Source organism: Gossypium hirsutum, chromosome D09 (assembly GCF_007990345.1).
Source record: "Gossypium hirsutum isolate 1008001.06 chromosome D09, Gossypium_hirsutum_v2.1, whole genome shotgun sequence".
NCBI lineage: Eukaryota > Viridiplantae > Streptophyta > Magnoliopsida > Malvales > Malvaceae > Gossypium > Gossypium hirsutum.
In genome coordinates this window covers 25,874,489-25,900,383 of record NC_053445.1, presented here as the reverse complement: position 1 = coordinate 25,900,383, position 25,895 = coordinate 25,874,489, and the positions used below count along the sequence as shown (strand labels likewise).

At 34.5% G+C, this 25,895-nt stretch overlaps 3 protein-coding genes and 1 long non-coding RNA gene across 6 annotated transcripts; 2 read left to right on the top strand and 2 right to left on the bottom strand.

The window, feature by feature from the left end:
- Window positions 1–6,622: 6,622 nt before the first annotated feature.
- Window positions 6,623–7,557, bottom strand: LOC121221155 (uncharacterized). Its single transcript, XR_005918585.1, has 2 exons — window positions 7,177–7,557; window positions 6,623–7,045 (listed from the first exon to the last, which is right to left on the bottom strand). It is a non-coding gene; the product is annotated as an uncharacterized lncRNA (long non-coding RNA).
- A 1,229-nt stretch (window positions 7,558–8,786) lies between these two features.
- Window positions 8,787–12,875, top strand: LOC107891982 (NF-X1-type zinc finger protein NFXL1). The gene is made up of 2 exons (XM_016816930.2): window positions 8,787–9,072; window positions 9,278–12,875. The coding sequence occupies exon 2, from the start codon at window positions 9,391–9,393 to the stop codon at window positions 12,628–12,630; it is 3,240 nt and encodes a 1,079-aa protein (XP_016672419.1). The 5' UTR covers window positions 8,787–9,072; window positions 9,278–9,390; the 3' UTR covers window positions 12,631–12,875.
- A 2,579-nt stretch (window positions 12,876–15,454) lies between these two features.
- LOC107891984 (rust resistance kinase Lr10) lies at window positions 15,455–18,658 on the bottom strand. 3 transcript variants are annotated; one of them, XM_016816935.2, is made up of 5 exons: window positions 18,530–18,658; window positions 18,131–18,415; window positions 17,759–18,028; window positions 16,833–16,865; window positions 15,455–16,696 (listed from the first exon to the last, which is right to left on the bottom strand). In XM_016816935.2, the coding sequence occupies exons 1-5, from the start codon at window positions 18,555–18,557 to the stop codon at window positions 15,588–15,590; spliced, it is 1,725 nt and encodes a 574-aa protein (XP_016672424.1). In that variant the 5' UTR covers window positions 18,558–18,658; the 3' UTR covers window positions 15,455–15,587. The 3 variants fall into 3 exon arrangements, with proteins under 3 accessions (XP_016672424.1, XP_016672422.1, XP_016672423.1); XM_016816933.2 differs by having other exon boundaries at window positions 17,759–18,415; XM_016816934.2 differs by having other exon boundaries at window positions 15,455–16,631; window positions 16,852–16,865; window positions 17,759–18,415.
- Window positions 18,659–19,096: 438 nt separating this feature from the next.
- LOC107891983 (PR5-like receptor kinase) lies at window positions 19,097–22,410 on the top strand. Its single transcript, XM_016816931.2, has 5 exons — window positions 19,097–19,773; window positions 19,958–20,064; window positions 20,161–20,190; window positions 20,501–21,665; window positions 22,141–22,410. Exons 1-4 carry the CDS (start codon window positions 19,097–19,099, stop codon window positions 21,649–21,651), a joined length of 1,965 nt encoding a protein of 654 aa, XP_016672420.1. The 3' UTR covers window positions 21,652–21,665; window positions 22,141–22,410.
- The last annotated feature ends 3,485 nt before the right edge of the window (window positions 22,411–25,895 follow it).

Here is a 25,895-nt window from a genome sequence, read left to right as displayed (position 1 = left end):
TCAGTTCACTATATCACTTCCATTTCTCATACCATGCCATTTCAATATCAATTATAGAACTTTATTATTCATTTACCCCTATTAACACGACTCGGACTCGGACGTGTACACGGATCCAACCAAAACACACCAGTTTGGCACCTAGTGCCTCATCGAATAATTCGAAGTAATAAATTGGCACCCAGTGTCTCGTCAGCTAAACCGAAGAAAATTGGCACACAGTGTCTCGTCGAATATATCCAACATAATAATTTGACACCCAGTGTCTTATCGACTAGAAGTTGAAGTTGAAGAAATCCCTAAACTCTTCCAATCCTATGGCATGCCATTTATATCCGACTCAGCCCGATACAGTTAATAGGGTTCCAATTCATTTTCCAAATACAACAAATATCCAATATCCAAATTTCACATTAACACATATATTCATTTCAATTCAATAACCAATACATTGAATATTTATCTATCAATTCAATCCATTTCAATCAATTATCAAATGTCAATTACTCACCTCAACATTTACCATATGCACTAAATTGAATTATAGCAATTAACAACTAAATTCGAATTATAGAAATACAAACTGTAAATTCCGAGTTATTCCTCGTCGACTTTATCTTTTCCCTTTTTAGTCGAGGGTTCCAGTACGACGTTAGTTACTAAATTAAAACAATTAAAAAACCATCAATACAACACAATCAATCTCATAATTAATATTCAATTTTTATTCCATATTTGTCTAAATTTCAATTTAGTCCCTAAATCGAGACTAATTTTTTTCTTCACATTTAATTCTATATTTTCATTCAAATTCTACTTTAAACTAAATTTAAATCCCTAATTTTACTTAAATCACTAAATTTAAAAATTTTCACAATTTAGTCCCTATTACTCGAAATTTACAATTTATTTTACAATTCAATCTTTTTTCATTTCTAACTTAAAAACCTATCAATTTAATCCCTAATACTAAAATTATTTAACATAGACAACACTTAGAAACTCAAAAATTTCTAAAATTTTGACATGGGTCGGGTAGTACTTAACACGGGATTCCAAAAACATAAAAATTACAAGAAAAAGGGACTAAATTGACTAACCAATTGAACTTGGAACTTTGAAACCCCTAAGCCTTGTCTTTCTCCTTTCTTTCTTTTCTTTCTTTCCTTTCTACCTTTCTTTCTCTTTTTCTTTCTTTCTTTATTCATTATTTATTTATTTGTTTTATTATACATTAATATATTATCATTATAATATACATATACTTAAATGTTAAGTAAATATATTTTATTATAATATATATTAAATTTTACATATATCTTTACTTATGTAGCCTTCTTTAAGAAAAATGACATAATTGCTTATTTAGTCCCTTTAATTTTTCTTTAATCTATAATTCAACTTTCCCCCTTTATGCAATCTAGTCATTATACCTAATTACTCTTAATTCATGCAAATTCATCTAACCAAAACTTAATTAACCATACAACTAACTTCGTAAATATTTCTAATAAATATTTACGAGTCTAATTTACGAAAATGGAGTTTCAAAAAAGCATTTTTCGACATCTGTGACTATTGGGTCATTACATTTCCTTTCTCTTTTTGTGTTGAACATGAATATATATAGTTATCCTGGAATTCTCTTCCATTTTTTCACTGTTCAACATGGTAGCCATAGGAGAGCAAAATTTTCAAGTTTCATCATCTTCCATCAATAAATCATTGAAACTAGTGAGGAAAACATGTTTCTACCATCTTTTGAGTGATTTTTGCTTCACAAAAACCGATTTTAAATTATCGAAAACAAAATTCCACAAAAAATATCTTTCATATTCCAAAAAGTTGAAAATTAGTAGAGAAATTGGAAATGATCAATTTTGAACTATCGAAAACAAAACCTCCCAAAAAATATCTTTCATATTCCAAAAAGCTGAAAATTAGTAGAGAAAGTGGAAATGATCGCTTCCAATAATAATCCTTCATATGTACTTTGATATATATTGAGGGCTTGAAGTAACTGAAATCATGTTCAAATTGTTTGAAACAAATTTTGAATTAGTTCGGTAACGACAATGAGCATCAAATTAGTGTAACGTAGTTCACTACATAGTTTGCGTGCCATGTGTTCGATTCAATGTTTATTATAATTGATTAGTTGAATGTTATTGCTAAATCGTATATCGAATATTTATTTTGAAGCAAATGAGGCTATCGAGTCATCAAAACTGAAGGGCAAGGTGGTCGAATGAGACAAGCGAACATTACTAAGCCTCGAACACTTAGGAAATTCAGTTTGTGATTCTTTGCATTAAGAATTTACCTTGTCTTGTGTTAGTTTGATTAAATTTCTTATTTCAAGTGTATTGCTAAATTGTTAATTTAATAAATCAATTGAACGTCTAATAAAATTGCTTATTGCTCATTGCTCATTGTGTATTGTGCGAACTACCTCAAGTGTTCGAGAATATTGTCATTGTAATGCTTCACGCATTTGATGTACGTGTTATTCAGATTTGGAAAGATATGCTTCGAGCCTGTATGATTGATTTTGTATCGGGTTGGGAACGTTACTTACCTTTGGCCGAATTTGTATACAATAATAGTCGAGTATTCAAATAGCTCAGTATGAAGCCTTATATGGTCGCAGATGTCAAACCCCTGTCTGCTAGTCAGAATTAAGTGAGAAGAAAGTGGTTGGACCAGAATTAATTCAAGAAATGGAAAATATGGTCAAAGTGATTCAAGATAGATTGAAAGCAGATTCCAATAGATGTAAATCTTATGTAGATTTGAAATGTCAGGACATTGAGTTTACAGTAGGTGATAAAATATTTTTAAAGGTTTCACCATGGAAGAAAATTCTCCGATTCGGTCGAAAAGGAAAGTTGAGTCCTAATTTTATAGGACTGTATGAAGTTATCAAAAGAGTTAGACTGGTTTCTTATCGATTGGTGTTTCCTGCAGAGTTACAGAAAACGCACAATGTGTTTCACATGTCGATGTTCAGAAAATATAGACCGGATCCATCTCATATCATTTCTACAAAAGAAGTTGAAATTCAACCTGATCTATCATACCAAGAAGAACCGGTTGAAATTTTAGCTCATGAGGTAAAAGAGTTACGTAACAAATGAGTTTCGCTAGTGAAAGTTCTTTGGCGTAACTATAACATCGAAGAAGCAACGTGGGAGTTGGAGGAAACAATGAGGTCTCAATATCCCCACCTTTTTTCAAGTAAATTTCAGGGACGAAATTTCTTAAAATGGAGAGATTTGTAACAACCCAAAAGTTAGTGGTGTCGGGAAACATACTCCCAGGACTCTATTTTCATGAATCGGGCTTATAAATATTTTTATTATTATTGAATATTTATAGAGTTGCCCTAGAAGGGAATTGAATGATAGATAATTTTAAGTATTAAGTGTTTAATTAAAGTAAAGGGACTAAATCAAATAAGTGATAAAAGTAGGAATTAATACTAAATTATAAGGTGCATCCAGATTAAGGGACTTATTAAATAAATAAGCCATTATTTATATAAGTATGTGATGGTCGACGGTTATAGTAATATTATAAGTATTATATGTGTTAAGTTATTATAATAATTAAGTTAAAACTTTGTTATAAAAGAATATATAATATTAATAATAAAAGGGAGATATTAATGAATGGAGAGAAGAAAACCAATGATATTTCTTTTAATTATTTTTTCTTTTCGAAACAAAAAGGAAAGGGGGGAGAAGTCTCACGACCAAGAGCTTATTGTTTTGGTTATTTTACATGAAATTTATATTTTTGAAGTATTAATCTTATGAGCTAATTTGCCCATGTTGAGACTTTGAGAATTAATTATATTTGTGGAAGTTGCCATTGATAAGAAATTCAAATGTTTGGTGTTATTTTGTTGGGTGTTAAATTTGTGAGTGATTATGAAATTATATTTATATATATGTAAGTGTTTTGAGCTACCATTTTGGTAAATTTTGTATTTTTTAAATCGTTGAAGCTAGGCCAAGCTTAAGTAGGGACTGATTTGATAAATCATGAAGAATGTAGATACTATTTTTTTAGAATATTGTTAAATGTCCTAGAGGTGATGGATTAAATAATAAGTCTTATGGGTTAATTTGGTTAAATTGAGTGGTGATTTTTGTTGATATTTATCTCTAGGGGCTTAAATGTTGTAAACTCAAAATAACATGGTTTAAATCGTGAATTATAGTTATTAAGGGACTGTTGGAAAATAGTATAAATTGGTTAGTTGGGAATTGATTTGAGAAAACTAAAATTTAGGGGTTTTGGATTAAGGATTGAATGGTATATATATTGAATGCAAAAATGTGAAATTTGTTTAAAGGGTTAAATGTTAGAGTATAAATATTCTTGGTGGTTGAATTATTAAATTAAATTATTGTATTTAGATAAAAAAAATGAGAGGATCAGTTGCTAGTTGTGGAAAGGAGAAGGTTATCGAGTGATCATCTTCGATTTTAGTAGCTTTCGTAATTTGGTAAGTTCGTAGTCCTTTAACTCAAACTCATTAATTGATTTTAGTTAATTTAGTTAGTACTTAATGTTAATGATATTTTTTAAGGTAATTGATTAATTCAATTGAATTGAGGAATATGAATGATCATATGATATATTATGAGATAAAAAAATGTACTTTAGTTGTGGTTTTGTCTGATGGAATTGTAAAACAAGGTATTGATGATGTAATAAATGTATAACGATTATTGTCAATTTATCTGACTAGTGCTGGGCACATCATTATATCTACCGGTTTATCCGACTAGCACTGGGCGTAACTTTCGTCAGTTTATCTGACTAGTGTTGGGAACATCATTATATATGTCAGTTTATTCGACTAGCATTGGGTGCAACTTTAATCAGTTTATCTGATTAGTGTTGCGCACATCATTATATCTGCCGGTTTATCTGACTAGTGTTGTGCACATCATTATATCTATCAATTTTTCTGACTAGCATTGGGCACAACTTTTGTTAGTGTATCTGACTAATGCTAGGCACATCATTATATATGTCGGTTTATCCGACTAGCGCGGGGCACAAAACTTGATTACGGTTTAATCGTTAGGCACCCGGTGCCATTCATTGAATGACTCATATCGACAAGGTATAATGAATCTAGTGGAAAAGATTGGTATGTAAAAGATATCATGGAAGAGGTATTAAATGAATTATTGAGTAGTATGCTAAATTCCATGGAGATAAACTTATACAATATGGAATGTAAATTTAGGTCACTAGGTGTAAGTGTGATTCTTTGAAGGCATGAGTTTGCTTAATGTTTGAACCCTTCTTTAAATGCAGGTTAGGTACTTACTTTTGTCCATCGACTCAGCTTCCACGACAAATCCCGAACTCAATGTTGGTGACGTATTTCTTTTTGTGTCGTGGCATGTACTTAGGATAATGATATTTTGAATAACAGTCTTCTAGTCTATGGTTGAATCTAGTATAAGTTACTTATACTGAAAGTCATATAAACTTTAGAACTATGTTATGTCTTGAAACAAATGTTTGTATATAGTTATGAATAAAATAAGCATGTTGATAAGTTTGACTCTTTTGGATGTGTATAATTGTTGATGAGAATTTATAAATGCTTTGTGAAATGGAAACCTGGTAAGATTGGTTGTATTTGGTCATTTTGGTGAATGTTGATTGAGGATGAGAAAGTGGTTAATGTCATATGCTCTTTAACAAGGTTATGGAATAATTAGTCTTTGTTTGAAGTGCCTTTGAATGGCACATTGGTTAGGCACATAAATTGTAGGGAATTGATATGTTTTGACTTGTTTGAAAGTATTTTTGGTGATGATTTTAATATGGTTTTAGGTTTGGATTGGTGGCCAAGTTAGGCGTAAAGTTTACCTAGTTTTTGAAGCAAAATTTGGTGCACACAACCTGGGACATGGGTTATCGCATGGCCGTGTGACCCACACCGTCTATCCACATGGTCGTTTGTCTTATTGCCTTTAGGTGCAGGTTTTACACGGCTTGCGACATGGCCGTGTGTCTTAAAACAGATTGTTACACGGTCTGAAACATGGCTAGCGACACGACCGTGTGACTCAACATCAAATGTCCACATGGTCTGGGCTAGGACGCATGGCCTAGTCACATGGCCCGTGTGTCCCCTGTTTTCAAAATTTTCAAATTTTCTTAACTTTTTCCGTTTGGTTCCGAATTGACCCAAGAATGTTTCTAATTTATTTTTAAGGCCTTGTAGACTCGTTTTAAGGCCCGTAAGTGTATGTTAGATTATGAATGAATTGAGATTGATCTATTGTAATTATGATTGAATATTTATTTGTATGAATTGTTAAATATTTAGAATGTCATCGTAATACTCTATGACCCCGATTCGGCGATAGGGACAGCTTAGGTGTGTTACACCTATACACCGCTTAGTGTCGGTATGACACTTTTCATAGTATTCACAACTTGGCTGCTTGATCATTAGGCGATTTATCGCCATTTACAGAAATATGTTTGGCTGTGCCACCAGATATGGTAGAGGTATATCTGCCCACACTTCCTCCATATACACAAATCTCACCCCAATGCTCTCATAACAGATACAGATTAGACCTACCATAAACACGGTTCATGCTGTGTATACATCATATTTATCATACAACACAAATCAATATTTTTATGCTAACAGAACATTAGAATTCATATTTTAAAGCTTAATTAGTACCATATAGACCTTATGGAAGGCCTATGTTTGACCCGAATGATGCTTACGGCCCTAGGGTAAAATTCAAAATTTTAGGCTCACACGCCCGTGAGGCCCACACGACCTACATGGCCCGCTCATGTGGCCCTCATGGCCTGGCACACGGCCTCACACACGGCCCAATTGGCCCAAATTGTGTCTCATACGGTTCAGCACACGACCGTGTGGTGTCGGCAATCCCCTTTTTCGGCTTTCGTCGTTCGCTGTTTTCTCGAGTTTCCGTTACACACCTGATTCAATTTGATACGGAAGCAATCACGAGACTTCTCAAACCTAAAAGCAATGTTCAATCGAGTAAATTAGCCATGATTCCTCAATTTTTTTCCAAGTAACTCACTCGATCAAACGCGAATATATGCATTACTAAATCCAAAATTGAACTCTTAAAGCGTTCAACAACTTACCCAAACGTCCACAACAGCTCCTCACACAATTAATTCGTAGAAGGGGAAATTGGGCCTTTTTTATTATCACCTAACAACCTATGTTTCATAAGATTAACCCATGCTCCAAAAGAGTAATTGAAGCATTAACCATAAACCCCTACAAAAAATCTACAGAGAACATTTACTTACTAGAACCCGGAAATTTACAATCGCAAAGAGAGCAGAGATTGATCCTCACCAACACTAGAACACAATTGACAGCACCACCACACAGGAATCAAGAACCGATTGAAGAGAAAGAAGGAAGAAAAAACAAAATGGAAAGAAGGGACGCACAAAACGATGGAACAAACAAAGAAAAGAAAGAAACAAGAAACTATTGGGGAATGTGGGAGTAAAAAAAATAATGAACGTGGGACATTTTGGGAAAAGGAAAATTAATTAGTTAATTAAAAAACCTATTTATTTAAAAAAAATCAAATCCTATCCCACTTTCGACTTGCTCACAAAGGGATTTCAACTCATAACTAATAACATGCATTCAAGGCCTTTATTACAACAAATTTTAAATCAAAGATTAAATTTTTGGGCGTTACACTTTTCCTATAATTTGGGGCTATGAGTTATGACAAAAATAGATCATTTTCAATGTAATTACTCTACTAATTTATAGTGAGATTTATTTCTAAAATAAATTTAATTTATTTTTCACGAGGACTCGAGTTAAGCTTTTAGCCTAAAGAAAGATTTAACTTTTTGAAATTTAATTGTGTAATCAGTTCGTGTTTTTAGAGTACACTTTTTATGAAAATCGATGGTTCGAAAATAATGAAGAAAAATATGTTGACAGAAAGCTGGGAAACAGCTAGACTACTTAGTAAAAAACATAGATAATAAAGGTAATAATTTTGGTAAAATTTATTACTATAAATAATAAAAAGGCTTGATTTATAAAATTTTTAAATTTTCCAATGAGTTACTTTGGAATTGGATTGCATGCATGACTTCCCTCCTTCATGCATGGTGGTTGATGTGAACAATCCTAAGGTTGTTTTAGGGTTGGTTTATCTATATCTTAGTTGTTTTATGAAATTGAAGATGAAACAAATTTTATTAAAACTTATATTTTTTGTTCTATTAATTGTTTCATAATGCGATTTTACTAAAAAAATTAATTAAGATTTAAGAGTTATTATTTAGTTATAATTCGAGAGGAAGAATGAAATTTCTTGAGATGTTATTAGGAATTATTGTTTAATTATAATATAATAATAATATTTTAAATCTATTTCAAACTTGTGCATAATTTATATTAGCAGCCGGAAATACTCTTCTAAAACATATTTTAAATTGAAAAGGAATAGAAATGAAATATTCATTCAATTTCATCAACTCAGTCTAATATTTGTATTAATCAATTATAAATAATTTATTTAATTATTTATTAAAATAATAAATGAAAATAATAGAAAGAGCCATATCCAAGTAGGTAGCTCAGGCCTGAGGGCACCGTTTCTAAGAGTGCAAATTGGGCAATTTCTACATTAAACTGCTTTGGAGAATTCGGGCCAAGGCCCATGGCGATGCAGGTAAGATAAGGCGGCTGAGTCGAGCCCCTTGAGTGGGCAGCAAGGATGCACGCCACTGCCAGCCGTATGCATATGCTTGAAAGTTGAAACATCATAACATGCCCATATTTTAACTCGGTTGTTTTATGGTGACGAATTAGTCTCGTTTTCCTTTAGCCCCAAGCCAATCCTTCCCTATATATACTCCCCCTCTCCCTCTCCCTCTCCACCCTTTCTACCTGTCGGTTTTCTCATTTTCGAGAAAAGGGAGACCCCTTCACTTGTTATACCCCCACACAAACAGGAATCATAAGCATTAAGTTTTGGTTTTCATTTTCTTCATCAGGTGCGTTCCCTTTCTCATCTCTTTGCATGATTCCAGATTTGGTTTTTGGGATTTCCAGTAACTTAGATGTTTTTCTCTTTTTGATAGAATATCAATTTCTCAACTATTCGATTGATTCTTTTGTTTGTTTTGCCTATCTGTTTACCCTTTCGAACCAAGGGATTGCTGGGGTTATTGATGTTCTTTTATTTTTGTGGTATTACAGTTTTAGGAGGATCAAAGCTATAAAGTTAGTATTTGAATCTTTTGTTTCGTCCACACACACACACAAAAATTCAATCGGATTTACAAAGTTCGTTGACGTCAAACTACAAAATTATGAGCTTTCAAGGCCGAAATAGATCAAGAAACCCTTCACAAAGCACTCGTCAAGAATGGGTTCCTAGAGGATCTTCATCCACAACCACCACCGTTGAAAGCAGCTCAACGGCCGCCTCTAATTCAACCCCTAATGTCAACCAAACCTCAACTCGAAATGATAGTAAGTACAGACAAACTGGTCGGCCCACCAACCATAGGAGAGATAGGGAAAAGGGAAGGAGTGAGACTCAGATGGCGGTAAGGAAGGAGGTTGATCCTAATTTGCCACAGCTTGTGCAGGAAATTCAGGACAAGCTTATAAAGAGTACGGTTGAATGTATGATTTGTTATGATATGGTACCGAGGTCTGGTGCTATATGGTCGTGCTCAAGTTGTTATTCTATCTTTCACCTCAATTGTATTAAGAAATGGGCGAGGGCACCCACTTCTGTTGATTTGGTGGCCGAGAAGAATCAGGGTTTTAATTGGCGTTGTCCGGGCTGTCAGTCTGTGCAGTTCACATCCTCTAAGGAGATACGGTATGTTTGCTTTTGTGGAAAGAGGACCGACCCTCCTTCTGATTTGTACTTGACTCCACATTCATGCGGGGAGCCCTGTGGAAAGCCCCTTGAGAAGGAGCTGGGATTAGGTTCTAGGGTGATGAAGGATGAACTTTGCCCTCATGTTTGTGTCTTGCAATGTCACCCTGGTCCATGTCCTCCTTGTAAGGCGTTTGCTCCACCACGTTTGTGTCCTTGTGGTAAGAAAGTTATTACAACCAGATGTTCTGATAGGAAGTCGGTTCTTACTTGTGGTCAGCGGTGTGGTAAACTTCTTGAGTGTGGGCGCCATCAGTGTGAACGTATTTGCCATATCGGAGCTTGTGATCCTTGCAAGGTTCTAATTAATGCCCCCTGTTTCTGCAAGAAAAAGGTTGAAGTTGTCATCTGCGGTGACATGGTTGTGAAGGGAAAGGTGAAAGCAGAAGATGGCATTTTTTCTTGTAGTTCAACATGTGGAAAGAAGCTTAGATGTGGTAACCATTACTGTGCTGAAAATTGCCATCCTGGTCCTTGTGGGGATTGTGAACTGATGCCAAGCAAGATCAGGTCTTGTTACTGTGGGAAAACAAGCTTGCAGGAGCAAAGGCAAAGTTGTTTGGACCCAATTCCAACTTGTTCAGAGACATGTGCCAAGTTCCTTCCTTGTCAAGTGCACCGATGTGACCAAGTCTGTCATGCTGGGAATTGTCCACCTTGTCTAGTTCTTGTCACCCAAAAATGCCTCTGTGGATCGACTTCTCGGAGGGTGGAATGCTACAAAACAACACTTGAAAATGAGAGATTTACATGTGACAAGCCTTGTGGGCGTAAGAAGAGTTGTGGTAGACATCGGTGTAGCGAGCGATGCTGCCCTCTCTCGAACTCTAATAGTCTTCGCTCCGGTGGTTGGGATCCACACTTCTGCCAAATGGCATGTGGGAAGAAGCTGAGGTGTGGACAGCATTCTTGTGAATCTCTTTGTCACAGTGGTCACTGCCCTCCATGCTTGGAAACGATCTTTACTGATTTGACATGTGCTTGTGGAAGAACTTCAATCCCTCCTCCATTGCCTTGTGGTACACCACCGCCTTCATGTCAACTTCCATGCTCAGTTCCGCAGCCTTGTGGCCATTCATCTTCTCACAGCTGCCATTTTGGAGACTGTCCACCTTGTTCTGTGCCTGTGGCGAAGGAATGCATTGGAGGACATGTTGTTCTTAGGAACCTTCCTTGTGGGTCGAAAGATATCAGATGTAACAAGCTCTGCGGGAAGACCAGGCAGTGTGGATTACATGCATGTGGGAGAACTTGTCACCCAGCTCCATGTGATGTATCATCTGGAGCTGAACCAGGTGTCAGGACCTCTTGTGGGCAGACATGTGGTGCCCCTCGGAGAGACTGCAGGCATACATGTACTGCACCTTGTCATCCCTCTGCACCATGTCCTGATGTTAGGTGTGATTTTCGAGTTACAATCACGTGTTCTTGTGGCCGGCTAAGCGCAACTGTCCCTTGCGATGCTGGGGGCTGTACTGGTGGTTTCAATGCCGATACAGTGTTTGAAGCTTCTATTATCCAAAAATTGCCCGTGCCTCTTCAACCAGTGGAATCAACTGGCAAAAAGATTCCTCTTGGACAAAGGAAGCTTATGTGTGATGATGAATGTGCTAAGTTGGAGCGCAAACGGGTTCTTGCAGATGCCTTTGACATCACTCCCCCAAATTTGGACGCACTTTATTTTGGTGAGAATTCGGTTACGTCAGAGGTGCTTTTTGACCTGTACAGGCGTGATCCGAAGTGGGTTCTAGCTGTAGAGGAGAGATGCAAGTTTTTGGTACTCGGCAAGAACAGAGGAACAACATCGGGTCTGAAGGTTCATGTGTTCTGTCCAATGCTGAAGGATAAGAGAGATGCTATCAGGATAATAGCAGAAAGGTGGAAGCTTACTATTAGTGCTGCTGGTTGGGAGCCCAAACGTTTTATTGTGGTTCATGTTACTGCCAAATCAAAACCACCAGCTCGCATCATTGGGGCTAAAGGGTCGACCAGTACTGGGGCAGTACACCCTCCTGTTTTTGATCCTCTAGTAGACATGGATCCAAGGCTTGTTGTTTCTTTCCTAGATTTGCCCCGAGAATCTGATATAAGTGCATTAGTGTTGAGGTTTGGTGGGGAGTGTGAACTTGTTTGGTTGAATGACAAGAACGCATTGGCTGTATTTAGTGATCCTGCTCGAGCTGCAACGGCTATGAGGAGATTGGATCATGGATCAATTTATACTGGGGCTATTGCCTTTGTTCAAAGTGGTGGAGCATCATCTGCTAATAATGCGTGGGGAGGAACAGGGCCAAGTTCTGCTGTAAAGGCAAATCCATGGAAGAAGGCTGTGGTGCAGGAGCTTGGTTGGAAGGAAGATTCATGGGGTGGTGATGAGTCTCTTGGTGTCACTTCAGATCCGGGTTCTGCATGGAAAGGCAAAGATGCTCCAATTGCTGCTTCAGTTAACCGCTGGAGTGTTCTGGATTCTGAAACAGGTGTAAGCTCATCTTCTGGAGCAGTTCGATCAGAAGATCCTTCAAAGCTGGCTGGGGTTCAATCCTTGTCAAAAATGGATTCAAATGCTGCCAATTCAAGTTCAGCTGGGCTGCTGGGTGGGGGTTTAAATGGAACAGAGCCATTGGAGGTTGTAGATGATTGGGAAAAGGCTTATGAATGAGAGTGAAGAGAGAAATATACCTCTAACCTTGTGGTCAGGGAGGTGGGGCTGCCCAATTTTATTTTCAAGTGGTTGGAAAAACTTCAGTTTTGTTTTGCTTGTCCAGTTTACACCTGATATTAGCATATAGGTGTTATGATGATCTTTCTAATTTTTTTTTTCTCGCCAAGACTTATGCCCCTTTGGCTGTAATGGTGAATTTTTGTTGCATTTGAGAAGCAGCTAAATATACAACCTTTTTTCAATGGAGCTTTTCCAATCTTATTTATTTTATTGCAGTAGATCTGTATTATCATTACCATGGACTGAATGAACTGCTGACATACATTGTTTAATTTTCATAAAGTGGTGGTTTCTACCGAGGAAAGAGAACTTTTAGGCACATTTATTGTTCTGTCTTCTGGTATTGTGCTTCTGCTAGATGGATGACTGGCATTATTAAGTTCATACCAGATGGAGGGAATCTTTCTATTGAATTTCTGTTATATACAAACAGTGATACCTCATTAATAATTCTGGGCGGTTTGTGTTGAATTTGATTGCACATGTAATTCCTATAAACGAGGATAATTTTCTGCAGACATGAGAGGTGCTAAATGCATTTGCAGTAATATGCAAATGTGGTTGGGAGAAACTGAGGAAACTGAGGGGTCGGTAAAGAGATGTAGATGTGGAACCCAGGAGATGAATTCACTGAAGAGGCAATAACTGCGCCCTCCTACTGATAAAGGGGTTGCGCGCGGACCAAGATCGAGTTGCCAAGTCACGAGAAACTCCTACGAAAACCCTAAACAATTAGATCTGAAACGAAACAGAAAATTAAAAGATTAGATTTTTGAATTTTCAGATCTGAAATAAAATCCCCATATCAGCAAAGAATCAAATTGAGAATAGAAATAAGTGTTAGGGTTCTTGAAACCCTCAAGGAGATTGTGATTCTGCCCAATTGAACACCAAGATAGTTTTCCCCAAATTTCGACAATCTAATTTCACCCAAAAAGAGTATGGAAAAACCCTAGAAATTGGGGATTTTTGGGCTGATTCCTTAAGATAGAAAAAGGCTGAAAACACAATAAGAACAGAAAATAGATTAGATAATGATTCAGCACAAGTAGAAATAAAGAAAGAATTGACAGTAAGAAATTAAAAGATAAGTCCTAAGAAGCCTTGAAATCTCGAAAGATCTCACAACTTCCTTCAAACGGCTCTAATCTCCCCTCCAAAGAATATCAATGGCAAGAAGAAGGTTGAAGATGGCTCCCACAATCAAAAAGATTGTTAAAACAACTTCTAAAGAAAACTCAAGAGAAAATCCTTGAAGAACTCAAAGAGAATTTTCACTCAAATCAAATCTGAAATTTTCAATGTAATTGTAATGTAATGTAGGGTGGCTGGCCAAGCCATATAAATAGGCCTTTCAAATGTTTTTCTAATTTAATTAGAACACTAAAACTAAAACTAAAAAAAACTTCTAATTATTTTAATATGGAAATTCGGCCAAGGGTATTTTATTTGGGACTCTTGGACTGAATATAAAAATTTAAACTAAATAAAATAAATAAATAAATAAATAAAAATAAAACTTTACAACTTGGGCCACTTTGACAATTTGGCCTGATTTTCAACTAAGTATGGGTGGATTTCTTGATTGGGCTTGGAATCTTCTTATTGGGCCTTGCCCTCAAGAATTTGGGCTTGTGATCCATCTCCTACCGAAATTGAATCGTTGATGCTCGTAATGGAGATCCAATGCGCTTTGGCTGCAAGATTTGGTGTCTTGGACCAAGATTCCCAATATTTGAAATCTTGATTTTCCCTTTCTTTTGTGTACGCATCTAAGGCCTTACTAACAAACTCCTGGATGGTCCCATTTAGTTTGGAACGCATTTGTCGGGCCTTTGATCTCGTATCACCTACCCTGTTGCTTTTCATTTTTTCTGTATAAGTAGAAAGGAATTGACATAGGTTATTGTCCCAAAGATGAATTCACTGATGTGGTAACTTTCTATCTGTCTCTATGATTATTTCTATGTTCTAAAGCCAGGTGCTTAGGGTTGCTGGATTAGCTGATTTTCTGCAGTATAATGATGAAAACAGCAGTTAAAGTATATGTATTCCTCCAACCATTATCATATGAATGCTTTTTATAACAGACCAATTGTTGACACTTAAAACCTGGTGTTAGAATCTTGGTTGGATGGTTATGTTGTCCATACAGTAGTCATTTTGATTAATGCTTTGGTGGAGTCAATTGGAAACAGAGTTGAATCAGCAACCATGCCTTGTTTCTAAATTAGTTCCATTTCATGGATGCTAATGCTCTATTTGAGATTTCTTCTGCATTGAGAAATGATGAGGTTTGATATCAATCTGAGCTCTAGAAAGTAGAATGAATTCATGTTGGGGAAATCCCAAGTGTAACTCCAAGGGTCCATGTTGTGTGTACTGGCCTTTTATTCATTGAAGTTCAATGGAGAAATCGAAATTTTAAGAGATTGCATATCATTTCTCAACTTTCATGGGTTGCATCCCACGTTACGAGCTATCTATTTGAAGACTTTATTAGTTTAACCAAGCTCAGGCCAAGACTAAATATGTGTCCTCTTTAAGTAATTAATAGTAGTTACTCCGAGAGAATGAACAGGTACAAAACTGTTGTCTATCTTAAATTAATAGCACGAATGCAGAGCAAATGAGAGCTACTTGCTAAGGGAAGTTCTCAATTAGTTGCAAAGCATAAGTTGATCAATATGGTCCATCCAATCAGTTGGGCATACTTGGGGACAGACATTGTTGTCCTCAGTTTGAGTAGCAGAGTAATGAGTCGAGCTGAATTTGAATGTATTGTATTTGCTTTGGTAAAATCAAGAACCGAACCAAGTTCAAAATTTTCAGAATACATATATATATATACCATTCTTGTTTGCTTCATTAGCTATATATAATTGAACTCATGTTTACTCAGCAATAACTGCTAGCTCTATATTAACAGGTTTTTTATATTTGAAAGCACTCATCTTCATATGATCTGCGGATGCAAAAGGATTTGGTGGCTTAGTGAGACTGTCTGCTTCACCTTCCAACATTTGAATCACAACTTTCATTGAAGGACGATCTACTGGATACCATTGAATGCACCAAAGTCCAACAATCGTAAGTTTTCTTTCAATCTCAGAATGGCTTTCGTTTTCAATTCTTATTCCTGTCTCTTCTCCGTTGTCCAAATGATTATACGCCCATTCTGGGAAGTACACCTGGCTTGTGTTCTCCACTGTGACATCGATGTTTTTTCTCCCTCCAACCATTTCAAGTAGTAGCATTCCGAAACTATAAACATCTGATTTATATGAAACGTTCCCAAAGTTCCTAGATAAGACCTCGGGTGCTATATAGCCCATGGTTCCTCTGGCTGCTGTCATAGAAACTGCACTTTGATCCTTGGAACACAACTTAGCTAGACCAAAGTCAGATATCTTAGGATTGAAGTTCTGGTCTAACAAAATATTGTGAGGTTTGATGTCGAAATGTAGGATCCGTTGCTCGCAACCTTGATGTAGGTATTCAATCCCTTTGGCTATACCTAAGGCAATATCTTGAAGCTTATTCCAACCAAGGACATGATTCTCACCCTTGGCTGCAAATATGAACTTCTCTAATGACTCATTCGGCAAGTACTCATAAACAAGTGCTCTTTTATATCCATCAGCACAAAATCCGACTAAGCGAGTCACGTTGACATGGTGGATTCTGCTCATGGAACCCACTTCGTTGATGAACTCTTCCCCATTGCCATTGGAGTCATTGAGGATCTTAACAGCTACCAAAACATCATTAGAAAGCCTTCCTTTGAACACGGTTCCATAACCACCCTGCCCGAGTTTGTCCTTGAATTCATTTGTTATCCTCTTAATATCAGCAAAAGAGTATCTTGAGGGCTTAAAAGCTTTATAATCTTCCAAAAACTTTTCAATCTTGCTTTGACTCTCTTTCTTTTTCTTGTCCTGATGGCATACATAGTATAGTCCAATGACAGTCAGTAGAATAAGAAACGAAGCTAGGATTGCACCTGCAGATAAAATATGCTCCAACTTAGTACGTTTCCTCTGATAGCAACTTAAATAGAGGAGAACTGCAATGAAGTTGACAACTCACACAAGCCTTGTGTAAAATCGTATGCAATAACAGAGAGAAACATTGCATACCTGTAATAATTAGCTTTACCTTTGTAGGAAGCCCTGTAAAATAATGGAAGGAAATGTATCAGCTTTCTGTGTTCCTAAATATAATTTTAACCATGACCAAGCGTGTAAAGGCATGCAAGTTAGTGTTACTATGGTATCAGGGGATGAGGAAGAAAACAGGAGTTATATATAGTGAGATTGGTAGGGAACAATAAAATTATGAGTTTTTAACATTCTAATCATAAATCAAGAGCAGGATGATCTTAGCACAAGAGATAGGACCAAATAATTTAATACTCGGAGTGTGTTAGAATTCATATAATATGAGTAATTAAGGTGTCAGTTTATGTAAACATAAAATATAATTATGATACAAAAAGAAATATAAATACACAAATAAAGCATAGTGAAGCTGTAAATTAACTGCTGCGTTTTAGAAGTTCCTGTGTTTAATTCCTGGAAAAGCTTTTTAAATTTATTATGACCTATTTAACTTTCTTGATTTAATAAGAGAGTGAAGTATAGCCAAAATTCTTGTAAAATCAATTAAGGTTTCTTCAGTAAACAATGAACTCCACTTTTAACTCACCCAGCCTGGACTCTTAAACGTGTCAAATTATTGGTTTAAGTTCATAAACTAGTATATAGTATAAGGTTAACTATCACTAAATATGTAATTATACGTATAGTAGGTTGCAAATAAACCAAAAACCAAATGTAACTTATTGTTCAGAATAAAATGTAATTGTACTCGCAAATTATTCTCATTGAAGGAGTAACTAGTTGGTTTACAAATTTGTAGCTTTTCATTCACTACTGGTTTTAGTTTTTAAACTTGTAAAAGTAAATAATTGAAAACATAAGTAAGTTGGTAAACTAATTATAACATGCGTAAGTGTAAAGCAGCCAAGAAACAAACAAGACAGTTGAAGTAGAAGGGCATGTACCTGTTTGGGTGCTGGGTTTGGGGGTGTCATAACACTCTGTTTGAGGTGGTGTACTAACATTCTTCAGTCTACAACTTCTTCCTTGTGCTTCACATTCAAGGCACAAGGGTTTGGACCATTGTAAGCGAATACCAAATTCAAAATATCGAGGAACTGCTGAGATGTCAACAAATTTGGTGCAATTGACGAGGTTAAAGTTGTTGCGAGTATCGGAAGGTAAAGCTATAATTGGACAGGCATCGACTCCATAGCTATCTTTGTCTGACTTTTCTGAACAATTGAACAAGGTAATGTTTTGTAGTTGTTCGAAGAATATGAACGGGGATGCTGATAAATTGAGAGAAGGAAGCTGCTGATAGAGGCAAGTCTCACCATCCGGACCAGATACGTCAATTGTCTGTTTTTCGTAATCTATATACTGGACCGCCATCTTCACTGACCGTGGCAGGTGGAGCATGGTCTGTTTATTTTGGGAGCAGGAGAGTTGGAAGCCAGGATCAGGGTAGCCACAGCGCTGGTCTTTTAACCAGAAGGGAAATCGGACAGGTGGGCCGTAGCGTTTGCAGTTTGTGACCTTGCATTTTTCAGAATCTAGTGCTGCTACACCACCTTCATCCACCATCAACATGAAGGCAACAAGGAGAAGGAACATCATCCCTGTTAACTTGGGGTAGGATAAGCTTAGAAAAGCAAAGAGATGTGGTTTGTGGTTTTAGCATTTATTATTGCATGCAGATATCTAAGAAAATTCCAAGCTGCCTGCTTGCCTACCTTTGGATTGGACTGTTTCAAACTGCATACGCGTAAAAAGTAATATATGCCTCAGATCCAGTAAAAAATAATATATGCCTCAGATCCAGTTCAGTTCAATTAATCAAACTACAAAGCACTATAGATGAAAAACCTACAAAGCCAAAAAGAATGGATAAAATTCACTCAGCTGATCAACTCTGAAATGGAAAGGGTATAAGACAGGTGAAATTAGTAGATATCCAAAAAAGCAAAAAGCAAAATGAGGAATGTGGAAGTCAGAGTCAACCAATTTAATTTCAGGTATTAATTGAAGGAAAGAAATTAAACCAAAGACTTGATGCGGTTGGCATGACTGGGCTTTTGTAGTCCTAGTGCTTGGAAAATTCCAAGCTCTCTTGGCCTGATATATTGACTTATATGAACTGCAAACGCGTACACGTACAGCTATACGCTCCCATTGCAATCAAACAAAGCGACCAACATCTTCACTAAACTGTAAACTTCTTTTGGGCAAGTGATTGGGAGGATTTACGTTTATCATCTTCTCGTCATTCTTCTTCTTCTTTTGGCTTATTAAATTCTAACATGTTAACAAAAGTTGCAGCAACATTAGGCTTGCTTTCCCTTGCTGCTTTCTCATTTTTTGAAGCTGTTAATGGTGCAAGACGACTCACAAGTGTAGGCTGTAACCCCTCTTCCTGCGGAAATTTAACCAACATCAGGTTCCCTTTCAGATTAAAAGCCGACCCTCCCCAGTGTGGCCATCCTTCCTATGAACTGATTTGCCAAAATAACCGCACCTTTTTGAGCAACAATTTGGGTTTCTACGTTGCAGGCATCTTTTATGATGGCTCTGGAACAATTCGATTGGTGGATCAGAGTCTGGACGCTAAACAATGCTCCATTCTTCCTAAATCCCCTGTATGCCGAGAAGTTACTGATTTTATCTATTTTGTGAGTTGCCGAGCACCCATGGCCTCTTCTCTCTACGTCGACGCCGCTCCTTGCGCGAACGCCTCCTCTCCCTACCCTTACTTTTATGCTTTATTTAGCGCCGACTCGCTGAACGCCACTGGTTTTGATGAGTCTTGCACCGTGGAAATCCAGGTGCCGAGACCCGTTCGGTTGCAGTCTTCTAACATCAGCGCTCTGCGTCGTCTATCTATTTTCGATATTCACCGGGAGCTTCTCATGGGTTATGACGTGCCATGGGCATGCGCATACACGCCCCGTTCCAGCAACAACATCACACTTGCCAAAATGTAACACTTCACAACAATCAATCAATTTTATGTTGCCAATGTTGTTGAGGGGAGTCTTTGAAGTGTCCACCATACTTCAATAATTGCTCCTAAAGAAATCGAATTTCTCAACAATGATAAATTTCCTTTTTTACTTTATGGAAAAACGAACATTTTATTTATTGAATTAGTCTTTGAAATGTAGATTATGGCGGTTGAAGTTCATCCTCTACAATTACTTCAATAGCTTTCGAATATTTTTTGCCCACGCCTTTCCATCGCAGGACACTTATATTTATTATTACACTTCAAGTATGCTGCTTTTCAGCCTTCCATTAATTTAGTTTGTTGGAATTCCCTTATTTCTTGCTTTAGAATTACTAATCTTCACTCATTTTCACTTGACAGGGACTCAGGTTGTCTTCCTTATTCTAACAGGTGAGAATCAATTTTACCAACACTTTTTTTTTTTTCTAATTATGCGACCATTAATATAATCAATCATTGGTTTTCATTATATAATTATAACTTGTGGATAAAATACATAATTTTTATTTCTTTAATTTCAATTTCTTTCATGGACCTGACATACAATTTTTTTCTATCATCTATAATAACTTAAAAAGTCATTAATTGAGTTTTTAAAGTCAGTGTGGAATCAACATTACTCTAATTCAGATAAAACAAGAATTTTTTGCCTTTATGCTTTTTATGTTGATGCCTTTGTATTACTGATTTTCTTGTACAGGAGTTGCTATTGCTATTAGAACTTTAATCGGGGTTTCAAGCTTGATTATAGTTGTAGTATTTAAGTTTCGCAGAAGACACTTGTGTGTGGATGATACAATTGAAGAATTTCTTCGAATGCAAAACAAGTTAATGCCCATACGGTATTCTTATTCAGACATAAAGAGAATGACAGAATCTTTTAAAGATAAATTAGGGCAGGGTGGTTTTGGATCTGTATTCAAAGGAAAGCTTCGAAGCGGTCATCTTGTTGCAATAAAGTTGTTAGAATTGTCAAAATCTCAAGGTAAAGATTTTATCAATGAAGTTGCTACCATTGGAAGGATTCATCATGTTAATGTGGTACGACTTGTTGGTTTTTGTGTAGAAGGATCGAAACAAGCTCTTGTTTATGATTTTATGCCAAATAGTTCTTTAGATAAGGTCATATTTTCAAAAGAAAAGGACATCAGTTTGAGTTGGGAAAAAGTATTTGAGATTGCGATCGGAGTGGCTCAAGGAATAGAATACTTGCACCAGGGATGTGATATGCAGATTTTACATTTTGATATCAAACCACATAACATTCTTCTAGATGAAAACTTCACCCCAAAAGTCTCAGATTTTGGTCTTGCAAAATTGCATGCTATAGATAACAGTATAGTGTCTCTCACTGCAGCACGAGGTACTCTCGGATATATTGCTCCAGAATTGTTTTACAAGAACATTGGGAATATCACACATAAGGCTGATGTTTACAGTTTCGGAATGTTGTTAATGGAAATGGCAGGAAGGAGAAGGAATTTGAATGCACAAGCCAGACAATCTAGTGAAATATATTTTCCTTCTTGGATTTATGACCGATTTGATAGAGGGGAGGATTTAGAAGTCGAAGATGCCACTGAGAGCCAAAAGAAAACTGTAAGGAAAATGATCATAGTTGCTTTCTGGTGTATACAAATAAAGCCTGCAGATCGTCCTTCGATGAGTGAGGTTTTGGAAATGCTTGGAGGCGATGTTGAGCTCCTTGAAATACCTCCAAAGCCATTTCTATTATCTATGGAAAGATCATCTGAGGACTTTGAAGATGAGCTCACCACATCAGCCGATGATGCTACTACTATCATGAGCATGGAAGGGGCAGAGTATAATATTCATAGCTCAAATGACTGACTGACTGAGTTAGAGTAAGAATTTCCCTTCTTTCTCTTTGCTATCCTTTTTTTGTTTGCACTTATCACTTGATCTTTAGCCTGTTAATAAGGTTCAAATTCTGAAACTTCCATAAATTTGGTTTATGAAATCCCTATATAGAATAATCATGTTTTTATCTTTTAAGAGCTTACAAGTAGAATACTAATAGCAAATAATGCAGTTATGATCAACTAGAACCAGAGTAAATTCAATAGAAAGCGCAACAAAGTGAAAATTGGAATATTTTCAGATAAGGTGTACATGTAGTAGGACATAAAAACTAGAATAATTTTGAGAGAGAACTCACATATAACATATAGTGAGATTGGAATCTCTCAAGGCTTTAGCTTTTATTAACACTTTCAAAGCTATTGCATGAAACCAAACTTTACACTGTCAAATCCTTACATATGTATATAGAATATATACTCCTTATTCTCTCAACTTGTTTCTTCTGTGGATATTCAGGGATCTGGCACTTCGATCAGATGGTTCTCCATGAAGGAAAGGAAGCTATTGCATGAAACCAAACTTTGCTCTGTTCCATATAAGAGATTGCTGTACAAGGTCTTCTGTCAATCTTTCCTTGTGTTTTGTTAGACATGTTGGTTGTAAGTTGTATAAATAGTGCAAAAACAATGTTGATGACAAAATAAAAATTTTGGTTGTATAAAGAATATTTCAAAGCAGTTAGTTATATATTCATTGACTAATGAATTAATTAATTTATTTAGTTTATATGATGTGAGCTTTAATTTAATTAAATATAGTGTGATAGTTTTATTTGTTTTTATTAATTATTATATAAACATTTATATAATTAAAAATTAAATGTCTATTTTAAAAATATTTACTAAAAATTTGTAAATATGTTTTATTGGGTTTGTAAATAAAAAATAATTAAAAAAAATGTATTCAATATTTTAGTAGTGACCATCCTTCAAAATTAAATTTATAAGTACTTGTGAATGATAGTTTAAGAAAGCACAAATGCCACCCAAAAAAAATTGACATAAATGGTTTTTATTTTTAACAAATATATATAATGATAAATTATAGTTAGTATCTTTTCATTTTAATCACTTAAATAAAAAATGTTATAATTTATTCACCAAAGTTTTTGAGATTGTTTTCTATCACCCAATTGTTAAGTGATTAATGAAACAATGGCATGACACTTTTTCTAATTAATATAATAATAAATTTAGTTTTGTAATGTTCATACTCTCTCTCAATTTGACTCATAATTCTATATAAAAATTATAAAGATTTAAATATATATATATACTCAATTCTTAATGTTTATATTTTCTATAAATATAGCATTTTATACTGTTGTATTAGGAATTATTTTATGAGCGCATTTTGTAAGTAAAATAGTGAATCACTTGATTTTATAGTTGAGTTTTTAGGAAAAATTTGGTGGGGAGTGATCTATATCTTATCATGAGTGTGAGACAACTTAAATCATGACTTGTATATATTTGAAGATAGTAGAATAATTCTTTGGGCAAGGTGCCAACTAAACTCTACTTGTATATCTACTCACATGTACAATCAATTATTTCTTCATACTTGAACATCACAAAGTTAGCCAGCAAATGTCATCCACAGACTACCTGCTACGAAAATCCAAAACAGTGTTGGTGCCATCGACTTCCTAAATAAAGCTACAATTTTCACCCAACTCACTACCATTTTGTAGTTGTAGTGATTTGTTTTAGTTTCCATGCAATCAAATTTGAACATTTTATTAAAATTTTCACAAAATTATATATTTTTATATTTTTAAATAAACGAAGAGTCTCTTTCAATATACTATTTTATGTAATTTAATTATATGGGTAAAAGCAAATTTTGTTCATTTAAATTACTGACCTCGAAAACAAATTATTTAATTACTCAATTTGTTATAATAAATTGTTTAATTTACATAATATCATCACTTTTCAAAAATAAGGTTTTTTTTAAATATATCTTTTTAACCCATACATATACTTAACCTAAAAAGATAGCTGTGAATTGGTTTTGTATTTTTAAAAAAAATTATATTGTTTCAATTAGGGGTTATATAATTTTTGGCCTTTAGACTTGGTAACTAGATTTACTTTAATATCTGTATTTTTTATTCATTTTGGTACATGAATTTGTCAACTAGATCCATTTTAATTGTTGAACTTGGATTTTATCAAGATTTGATGATATAACCAGTGTTTTTGGTATACTAGTCTAAAGAAAAAGGTTAAACCAATTGAATCGGAAACTACTCAAAATTAATAAAAATCGAAAATTGTTACAAAAACTAGTAACATGTTGAACCAATTCAATAAAAAAATTATTTTTAAAAATTTTATGATTATTTATTTATTTATTTATTGTTGGTAGGGATAAGCAAAATTCGATTCGACTTGAAAAAATTGAAAAAAAGTTCAAAATAAAAATTATCCAAATCGAATTAATCAAGTTAAACGAATAAACTCGAATTTTTTTTGAATTTGCTTTCCCCTAAAAAATTACTTCTCCTCAAACCCCTAAAACTTTTTTTTTCCTATTGTTTTCCCCTAAAACTTTTACTTCCCCAAACCTTCAAAACTTTTCCTTTTACTTTCCTCCCAAAGTTTTACTTCCCTTAAACCCCTCAAAACTTTTTTTCCTTTCACTTTCCCCCAAAACTTTTATTTCCTGCAATACCTCAATTTCCTACAATACCTGAATTTTTATTAAGTTATGTTAAAATTAAATTATTGATGATGCCATAAAATATTCATGTTAAAATTTTTTGTTGGTATCCATTTCACATTTTATCTTTAAAATTAGTTTTATTAAAAAACCACATTTTTTTACATTTAATATATTTTTTTAAATTTCTAGTGACAAGAATCAAAAGATAATTGAAGCAACTAAGCAAGCAAAGAAGCTAACCCGTATGTAAAATATTAATAAATAAATATGAGGGGATAAAAGTTAATAACAAATTTGCTTATGATAGGTGACAGTGGCTACAAGAATTCAAAGTCATTTTTTTAATTTACTTTGAATAAATATATTTGATTCGAATTCTATCTCGCTCAACTCAATTCGAGAAAATTTCAAATCAAGTTAGGATGATAAAATAAGATTCGTCAACTCGATTAACTTAAAAAAATTTCATTCGATTCGATTCAACTCAATCAAAGGCTTACCCCTAATTGTTGGTCTAGCAATTGAACTGATCAAACCGATTGAATTGAGAACCAGTGGTTTGATCGATTATTAGAACATTGTATGCAACACTTTAGGATTGTATCACGCCATCACTTAAAAATTAATATAATTTTTTTAAAATTTTCAAGTGATGATGTGGCATAATCTCAGAGTGCCATGTCATCAAACTTTTTACATTTTTTATGATCATGAACTAAATAAATCTAATTGCTAAGTTCAGATGCTAAAGTAGATAAAAAAAATATACAAATACGAAATTAAAGGTAATTGTTAAATTCAAAGGCAAAAATTATATTATCTCCTCCAATAAAATTCATATTATATCATAATATATGAGTAAATGTTATGATGATTAGAAATAACATATGAAAAGCATAATTTTATATAATTCATAAAGAAATTTAACAAGTTTGATACATTTTCATGAAATTTAAGAAAAAGAAAAAAAGTAATGAATTAAAAAAGTAGTTAGGTTGTTTAGTTATGATATAATATTAACAGAAAAAATAGTTTTTCATTTAATACTAAATATTTAGTATATAATAGTGCTTGAAACTTTATTTCTTTACCTTTAAAAATAACATCCAAAAATATAGGATTGAAGTCTCAAAATTTGCATTCTATATTTTAATATGAGAACTATGATTTATTATAGTTATATTTAGGTTTAATATATAGATTTGCCACTAAATTAGATCTTTTTTTTTTAAGTTGACTCTTAAATTTTATTTTGATCAAATTGATTCTTGAGGGTCGCATCTGTTACATAAATTGGTGCCTACGATTATTAACATAACATAAACATAAACATAGAGGAAACACATAGACAAACAAGGGATCATGTATTCCTTGTTCTAAAAAATACAAAAAAAAAAGCTTAAAATTAAAAAAAAATAAGAAATTTATATTATAAAAGTTCAAAAATTGAAGATAAATAAAATTTTAAAATTTTAAAAATAGTTTAAATTTCAAACAATAAAAAATAGTTACAAATTTAGAAAATTACAAAAAAGGTAAAA

Excerpts from the sequence above, each read along its gene's own strand:
- LOC107891982 (XM_016816930.2), top strand. The coding sequence starts at position 9,391 with ATGAGCTTTCAAGGCCGAAATAGATCAAGAAACCCTTCACAAAGCACT.
- LOC107891984 (XM_016816933.2), bottom strand. The coding sequence starts at position 18,557 with ATGCAGTTTGAAACAGTCCAATCCAAAG. Across the intron at positions 18,416-18,529 it reads TGAAACAGTCCAATCCAAAG|GGATGATGTTCCTTCTCCTT; the intron begins GTAGGCAAGCAG and ends CCAAGTTAACAG. Across the intron at positions 16,697-16,832 it reads GGTAAAGCTAATTATTACAG|GTGCAATCCTAGCTTCGTTT; the intron begins GTATGCAATGTT and ends TTTTATCTGCAG.
- LOC107891983 (XM_016816931.2), top strand. The coding sequence starts at position 19,097 with ATGTTAACAAAAGTTGCAGCAACATTAGGCTTGCTTTCCCTTGCTGCT. Across the intron at positions 20,065-20,160 it reads TATTTATTATTACACTTCAA|GGACTCAGGTTGTCTTCCTT; the intron begins GTATGCTGCTTT and ends TTCACTTGACAG. Across the intron at positions 20,191-20,500 it reads TGTCTTCCTTATTCTAACAG|GAGTTGCTATTGCTATTAGA; the intron begins GTGAGAATCAAT and ends TTTCTTGTACAG.